An 8,893-nucleotide genomic window follows, 5' to 3' on the forward strand; every position below is an offset into this window, starting at 1 on the left:
GTCAGAGAAACAGAGATCAGGGCTGCATTCAGCCCCGAAAAAAACCGGTGCAAAACGTTTATTAGACGGAAACCGTGGTGCGTTGAACACCCTGTTCTGATGACGCAAGAGTTGCAACTATGGCCGTTTTCATTTTGAAGGCACCTTCTGGAGAGCCAAATGTAACAAAACAAAATTAATATTTAATTAAATAATATTTAATTAATTAGTAATTAATTAATAATTCTGATTTGAACACCATAGCAAGTCATTAATTCAATTTAATTAAGATAATTAGGGGTAAATGCTTTTATATATATATATATATATATATATATATATATATATATAATCGATAACAACAGTGTGGATTCCCAAAAATATAATAAAATATTCAAAGCCAAACATGTATTACTAATATTTTACAATACATGTACTTCTCTAATTTTCATTTGTTTAATTTAATAGTATTACAAATGGAGTAAGTTAGACATGGAGCATATTCTACATTTATAATATAGAATTTGCAGATTAAAATTATACTTAATTTGCTTCACTGTAGAAAATACGGCTTTGAATAGCAAAATCGTCATTTCCGGTATCATGGCCACCAAAACAGTGGCAGGAATTTGTCAACTCGGTCCAAAACTGGGTTTTATGGATCTGCTGTGTGTTTGAGGCGCCAACTCGGCTTTTCGGATTTTTAAGATCCGACTATGGTGCGGCACTTTGCTCTAATTTGGGCGTTTGCGTTAAAATATGGCATTTGAATCTCTGTTCGTCAGCAGTTGGTAGTTAACTTTAACTGTAAACTTTGGCATGCAGAAAATCACTATGCAAAGATAAGTTTAGCAAAAAAAAAAAAAAAACGTTTCTGCAAAGGGCAACTAATGGAGCAAACACTACTTATTATAAACCTGATAGTATTTAACTCCGATTATTACTGATGGCTTGTAGATCTGGCTCCAATGCTAAAATGTCCAGTCCAAATGTCAGCACACCAGCGATGGCGGTGACACCAGACGCCGTGGATCAGAAGACAAGCCCGGTGGTATTTGAGATTTACGGAAAGATCTGGAACGTGCAGGCTCGTTTGGGTCAGGGCGTCTCGGCCTCGGTGTACCGGGTGAACGCCGGCCGGGCGAGCTCTGCAGTCAAAGAGTTCCAGGTGGACGCGCAGGGCGGAGATTACGGGTACCTCAAGGAAAGCTCTGTGCTGGAGAAGATTCAGGGACATAAAAATATCGGTAAACCATACAGAGATCAAGACGAGCTAACAAATACAGAATTAAACCAGTGGTTCTCAATCTCAACCAGGGGCCCCAATAAATCTTAAAATTATGTAGTTCTATTAGCATAATCTCAATAAAATTAAATGGTGAAAACAAAAGTAATGTGCAACATAAAACTGACATATTTTTGAGTTCATTTACAACATCAGTATCAAAGGTACATATCAGGTTAGATATGGGGACAAAGTGGGCCTTGGAGTCAGAAAATGTTGATAACCACTGATTTTAACAGCTCTATATGCCATTTTATTGGGATTAAAATCATGCAGAAAGTCCTAATTTCTGTTGAACTGATGTTCCGTTCATTGTAGTAAACATGATTTCCCTCCATTACACAAAAACAACTTTCTAAAAATTCTGAAGTAACATTATTTACGCCCTTTGTACACCATGACCGAAATTAGTTTATAATAATTTCATTTTTTTAAATTTTTACCCTATTCATTCATAGAGAGCTGTAATATATATAATGGTTACAGCTACAAATAATTTCCCGGTTCCATTTGTGCTATTTCAAATATACTTTCTACACAATTTGCCATAGTCATCTTGAGTCCTGGAGATCCAAATGCTATTCCAGCATTATAACGTTGGTATTTTCTCTCTAGTGACGCTGTATGGAATGTTCACCAATCACAACCCATATGGTGTGGCCACTCATTGCCTGTTGTTGGAGCTTTTAGATGTGAGTGTGTCAGAATTGCTGGTAAGGGTGAGTAATCAGGGGCATTCCATGTGGTTGATTCAGCACTGTGCCCGTGATGTTTTGGAGGCCCTTAGCTTCCTGCACAGAGAAGGTTATGTACATGCTGACCTCAAGCCCCGCAACATTCTCTGGAGCGCTGACGACGAGTGCTTTAAGCTCATTGACTTCGGCCTAAGCTTTAAAGAGGGACACCAGGTGAGAAGTTGATATGGTTTGCCTGAGACACCCAAATTTATTCACATTCACAGACATACACTACCGTTTAAAAATTTGGGGTCTGTATAATTTTTTTTATCAACTTTTTTGAAAGAAGTCTTATGTTCCCCGAGTGTTCATTTATTTGATCAAGAACAGTTGAACAGTAATATTAAAATGTATTTCATTCCTGTGAAGTCAAAGCTGAATTTTCAGCCTACTCACTTTTCAGTGTCTTGTGATCCTTATAAACCATTAATATGCAGATTATATATTAATCATTAATAATATGCTGACCTCAAACTTTTAAATGGTAGTGTAGTATTAATGTGCTTCAGTATTTAGATGTGGGTTGGCTGTGAGCCTAAGGCTTCTTGTCTGTTTCTTCCAGGATGTGAAGTACATCCAGACAGATGGATACCGGGCACCTGAAGCCGAGCTGCAGAACTCAATGGCCCAGGCAGGTCTGGAGAGCGACTCTGGCTGCACAACTGCTGTGGACCTGTGGAGTCTGGGAATCATTCTTCTAGAGATGTTCTCAGGAATCAAACTGAAAGAAACTGTGAAGTCTCAGGAATGGAAGGTCAGCTGATACCCAAGCAGCACTCTACCTGCAATATGGCCTTAAATCTTTAATGTTATGTCAAATGTAAATCTTGAATTTGTGTCAGTTTTCTCTTGAGTCTACTGTTCCTCATGTTATTTTGACCTCTTATGCTTGCTAAGACAGCATTGTGTTGTGTCTCTACAGGATAACTGTTCTGCAATAGTAGACCATATCTTTTCAAGCAATGCTGTGGTTTACCCGGCTATCCCTGTTTTTCATTTGAGGGATCTGATCAAAAGGTTGGCAGTAATCTAAGCGGTCTACCAGTGTGTTCTTTAGACATGACTAAAATGAGTAATATGTGTCTTTACATTCCCAGTATGCTTCACAATGATCCTAAACTGAGAAGCACAGCTGAGGCAGCATTAATCAACCCTTTCTTCAGCATTCCCTTTGGTTAGTATGACTCCGCATCTAAAAACATTGCTACTTTGCCCAACACTTGGTGTAACACTTTGTGAGTGAGGAACTGCTTTGGGTTTTAGCACCTCATATTGAAGACTTGGTTCTTTTGCCTACACCTGTCTTGAGACTACTAAATGTAATAGATGACAACCACTTGTATAATGAGGATGAGTATGAAGGTAAGTCTTTTGTCTTTTGTTTTTTCTTTCTCTATGGTTTCTTTATTTAGTAATTCCCAAAGTGATATTTATTTCCTGGTTTTCTTAGACATAATAGAAGACATGAAAGAAGAATGTCAGAAGTATGGCACGGTTATATCCTTATTAATCCCAAAAGAGAATCCCGGCAAGGGACAGGTGAGGCAAATGGAATTTTTAGTAGTGAATGTGAAATATTTAAGATATTCGCTTCATGTAGCTGTAGCTAATTATCTGTTCTTGCATACTATCATACCATGGCCACCAATTTATACTTTTTTAATCTCTTCACATTTATTTCTGTTTGGAAGCTCACAAAATACAATTTGTTTTGCCATGATGCAGTTGATTCAGAAGTAGCAAAATAGTGGCACAGGAGTCAATTCCACCTCCTAGTGGACAGAGAGACAGTGATTCAGATTGTACTGTGCTAGATACTGTGCTAGTGTCCAGTCTTGAAGATGTATTATTTATCGTCTCTTGGCAGGTGTTTGTGGAGTATGCAAATGCTGGAGACTCCAAAGAAGCCCAGAGACTGCTGACAGGCCGAACGTTTGATGGCAAGTTCGTGGTCACTACGTTTTATCCACTGAGTGCCTATAAGAGAGGTTACTTATACCAAACTGTGCAGTAAAGCTGCACACACACCTCCATACAAAACATGTAAATTACAATCATGTGACCCTTGAGCTGCGTATTATTCTATTGTGCTACCTTTAATACTTACTTGTGTCACTAAGATCAACATTGTTGTGAATATAGGCACACATGCAATTTAACTTGGGTGGAACAAGGAGAAGAGTTTTAGTGCCTGCTTCCTACTTCCCTTTTTTACTAAATGATCACACCATAATAAGACAATTATATTTACAGTGTGATAGCTGGTTGCCAGACATTCAATATGTGTGCTTCCATATTTTGATTATTTACTTTTTTTTTGCAGTGGGGTTGATGCTCTGCTTTGGTTTACACTGTCTTCTAAACAACAGATCACTTCAGATACTAGGTTTACATGCTTTTTGAATGTCTACGATTCCAAAAATGTGTAGTTTATGTGGCCTGTTTTCTTCCGTTCTTTTTTTCCGTTGTTAGTTTTAGTGAAGGTTTGTTGGTATTTCCAGTAATTATGCACATATTTATAAACTACTGGCAAAATACACTGGCCTGCATGGACTGTGGCGTGGTTAACATTTATGTTCAACTTGACCATGAAAGCTGTTTAACCACATTTAAACTGAAGATGGAAATCTGTAGAGAGAGCACAAATACGACAGAGCGGGTAGCCTTGTGCTATAGATCATTCTTAAGTGACTTCATTCAGGGTTGACTGGAATGAGACTCTATGTCCAATACAAAAGCCACAATCTGTCTCATCCAAAACCTCTCTGGATATGTTTATTGAACGTTATACTATCGTTTTAGGATTTTCAACTCGAATTCCAAAGTATAATATTAGTTTAAGTATAAATTGTGTCTGAAAACTCCTCAAAAATATTCATAGCACACATATGTGAAGATTCAGGAGCAAATAATCTACTCTGAATCTTCATTAAGTTGGACTGCCCTGACGCACTGGTAAATAATGCTGTTGTGAGACTTACTTTACTATCAAAGATACAGTAACACAAATGTGTTTCAGAAAGGCTTAAAGCTAAAATGCTTTTTACAGACACGTTCAAGTCAATTGTATCTGCTGTTTGAATGGATTTTAATATCTGTACAATAATGGCGAGTGATTTTGAAATCGTAACATTATTTAAAGGCTTTTCCAGTTGTGATAGGTATAGTGTTCCTGGTATAATTGTGTTTTCCAGTCAGTTTGTCTGTGATTGCATGATGTGGAGTCTTTAATAGTTCTACAGAGCTTTCTGACACAAGAAATTCTTCGTAAGTGTGTTCTCGTTTACTTCATGAATGTTTTTTTCAGTCATCCAGGTTGATTGTTTTTCTTTCTACCGTCCCAACGAATGCCATAAAGTCAGTTTTCTCTGTCCTGCAGTCTAGAAAAATTATATTCACTTCCAGGGCAGTGAGCTCTAATATGATAAGTGTACAAGACAATGTGAGGAAAGAACAGGCTGGTTTTCTAGATGTAGATTTTAAAAAGAAGTTTAAACTTTATTGAAACATTTTTTGTGGATTAGATGGTATTGTGTCCAAAAGTTATTATTTTTAGTTAACATTTTTTTGGGGGGGGGGGGGTGTTTTAGGCGTGTTATTGTTGGAAAAGGGCACTTTGGTTATGCATGTTCTGAGTGTGAGTCTATCCAGATCTGGGCTATTTACTTAAAGTCTTTATCTGAGCATTGGAAAGAAATTGTGATTGATCTAGATTTTATACACTCATATCTCAAACTCTCTCACACTCTCTCACACACTCTTGCATGTTAATGGTGATGACATTTGAGAGAATTATGGAGATGGTGAGCTAGAGATCTTTTAGTATCCTGCCCATATGACTTTGGGCTGCTGCCATTGGTAAATGTGACTCTTGGAAAGAAAGATTCAGTTGCTAAAACATTTGAGCTTGTCTGTCTTTAAATGCACTAGGCATTGGATTGTGCTACTACATGTTTGGATAAACTTCCTAAGTACAAGAGTGAACCTGTATGAGTTCGAATGAATGAATGAAGTAGCCTAGACTGCTTATTTACAATGTCTTGTTTTATTCCTCTTCCTGTTTGAGCCAGAGAAAACTACAGTGAACAAATAATTGGCTTTTAGAATGTTAAATAATAACAGTATACATATATTTACTCAAACAAGAATTTCTGATATTAATTACAAAATTTCTATATTATGATGAAATTGTTGTTTATGAAACAGTGATTTAAAAAAACAAATATTATGTGAATACTGTGTAGGTCTAATGTTAGGAAAATTGCTTACATGCAACACATCATTAACCCTAATTTTAACAAATGGGAAGATTCCAGTTTGACAATCTAGCTTGATGCATTTGACAAATGTGACAATAGCAATAGTCAGTTTAAGTGCAGATTGTGCCTGTGAGCCATCCATACTTTAATCCAGCCTGTTATTAATATAAATCCACAATAAAATTCAAAAATGATCAATTACTTTTTGCTCAAGCAATATCATCAAAGCTGCTCAAATAGAGCCCGAGGCCCATTCGAACTCTTTCGAAAAGCACAAAGATTTATTTTCATAACTACTGCATAGAACCCGAGATGGGTGTCTGTCAGGGATCATTTCATGCTGCCTTAATTTGTTTGTATGCTGTAATAATGTCACAGTCAGTAAATGCTAGACTGTGATAAAAGTGCCAAAATTGTTTCAAAGCCTTCCTTTTTCCCTGCCACAAGCAACCCTGGAGAAATACCTAAGACTGCAGGGAAACCATATATATACCTTTATCTTGAATTGCATTTAAATGTCTTTAGATGTGTCCAGAAACATTAAAATGTGTTCCAGTTGGATGCCAGAGATCATATGAACAGTAAAGCACAGTGCTGGAGTTTGGCTGGCCTTTGTGTTTGTGTAGTGAATAATGAACCTCCCAAGAGAAAACACTGCAGGGTGTAACCACAGATAGACATGGGAGTGAAATGCTCTTTGGGCCTTAATAACTCGAGAAAGGTTGGAGAACTAAATGGCAGCTTGAATGGTCAGAAAGATTTTGAGTTGGTGACTACTAGAACAGACATATTGAAGTTCTAATCAGGAATAGAGAAAATGCACATGAACATCCTTTTCTTCTACCTTCATATTTATGATCATAATTTATTTTGTAACCCTCTTTAAAATGTATTGGCTGCTTTATTGGTTTCAATATTGCAATAAAGAAAGTAAAGTCATATCACACATATCTTAGCATGGATATGACCTTTGAAGGAAAAGGGCAAGAGCTCACCTGATAGTACAGTCATTTAATGGGGAAGAGTGAACATATAAGGCAGTAAGATGATAAGTTGAAATGAATCACGTATAGATAATAAAATATAAGACTGAATATGTGGCTTTGCTAAGGTGAAAAACAGTCAAGAAAGTCTTGTATTATGGAAATCAGCTTTTTTTCTGCGATGCATTGAAGAATCAGAGCAAAGGTTTAGACTCTTCAAATCACTTGTTAATTGGAAAGCTGAGTAAACAACAGAAGCGAGTTTATGTACTGATCTACTGGTAACATGCTGACTTCACAAAGTTATATAATGCGTATAATAACATGATCAAAAGGTTTGTAGAAATAGTGTTTACAGTACATTTGTTGTACATAAGTGCATTACAGTGGTTGGAGTGCTGGGTTTATAGGATCAGAGCAATTAGGATAATGATGTGAATTCTGATTAAATGTCTCAATGTTTTGTATGCAGATTCTATTTATGATTCTTCCCTTTACAGCATGTTTATGTGCGTTCATATTGAATCTATGCCAATGATTTCATTGTTACAGATCAACAGTGAAAATTCCCTCCAAAGCATTAAAAAAGTTTTACATTCTGACATTTAAAAAGACATTTTGCAAATCTGTAGATGTTTAAAGTTTAAACCTCACTATGAATTTGGTAACAGGAGATTAAAATTAGTATATTTAATAGTTGAGGTAAATAATAATAATGAATTATACATTGGAGGCGTGGTGCTGGTGGCCTGCATTACCATTATGTTGCTCCATATTCAGACAATCATGCGTTCTTGTTAAACCTTCCTCGCTTCTGTCTTCTTATCCCTGTGGCTGAGATGTGATTGGGCGAAATATAATTCTTTGTGAAGCTCTGCCTTAAAGTCCACATTATATGTGGCAGGGAAAACAAACCTAAACTTGAATTTGAACATGCTACAAAGTATAAAAATGATCTAACATTGAGTGTGAGAATGAGTGTTTTCTGGATTAGTTAGAGTAAAAAGATGTTGTAGATGTCATTTGTAAAATGTAAGTTGAGCAGATGATCATCCACTAAGGATCATGGGAGACTATGACTTAAGAGCTCTGGATGGAATGAATATTATTCATGTTTCTCACAATAAAAAGTTAATGTCTGTATCATGACCTTGAGTCTTTATTTTTTTCAAATTTATTAGAAAATGTATTCACATTCAAATGAGAAATCTTATAATGTAAGTGACTTAGGAACCAACACAGTCATGCTACAGACCACTAGATGGCAGCTCTACCTTTCAGACTGTTATAGTGTATTGCAATTTCATTAAAAATGAGCAAGGTTATTGAGGAAACAGATATTATTGAAAAGCAAATTTGCCGCTACATTTATGCACATCATAACTGTAAAAATGTAAGAATAATGAGTAACACTTAAAGCCTTTATGTATAATGCATTTAAAGGGTTATTAATACATTATAATTGTTCATAATGTGCATTATAAAACATTATATCTTGTCGTAAACAATATATCCCAATATATATAATATATATATACATTTTTCAAATAGTTGTATCTCAGCCAAATATTGTCCTAACAAACCATACATAAATGGATATATATATATATATATATATATATATATATATATATATATATATATATATAT

General features: G+C 35.8%; 1 protein-coding gene across 1 annotated transcript; it reads left to right on the forward strand.

The window, feature by feature from the left end:
• The first annotated feature begins 594 nt into the window (after positions 1 to 594).
• LOC306879286 (serine/threonine-protein kinase Kist-like) lies at positions 595 to 8,386 on the forward strand. Its single transcript, XM_079432102.1, has 8 exons — positions 595 to 1,226; positions 1,880 to 2,172; positions 2,564 to 2,755; positions 2,924 to 3,018; positions 3,099 to 3,175; positions 3,265 to 3,363; positions 3,452 to 3,540; positions 3,869 to 8,386. Exons 1-8 carry the CDS (start codon positions 926 to 928, stop codon positions 4,013 to 4,015), a joined length of 1,293 nt encoding a protein of 430 aa, XP_079288228.1. The 5' UTR covers positions 595 to 925; the 3' UTR covers positions 4,016 to 8,386.
• Positions 8,387 to 8,893: the final 507 nt, after the last annotated feature.

This window comes from Barbus barbus (assembly GCF_936440315.1).
Source record: "Barbus barbus genome assembly, chromosome: 13".
NCBI classification, from domain to species: Eukaryota; Metazoa; Chordata; class Actinopteri; order Cypriniformes; family Cyprinidae; genus Barbus; species Barbus barbus.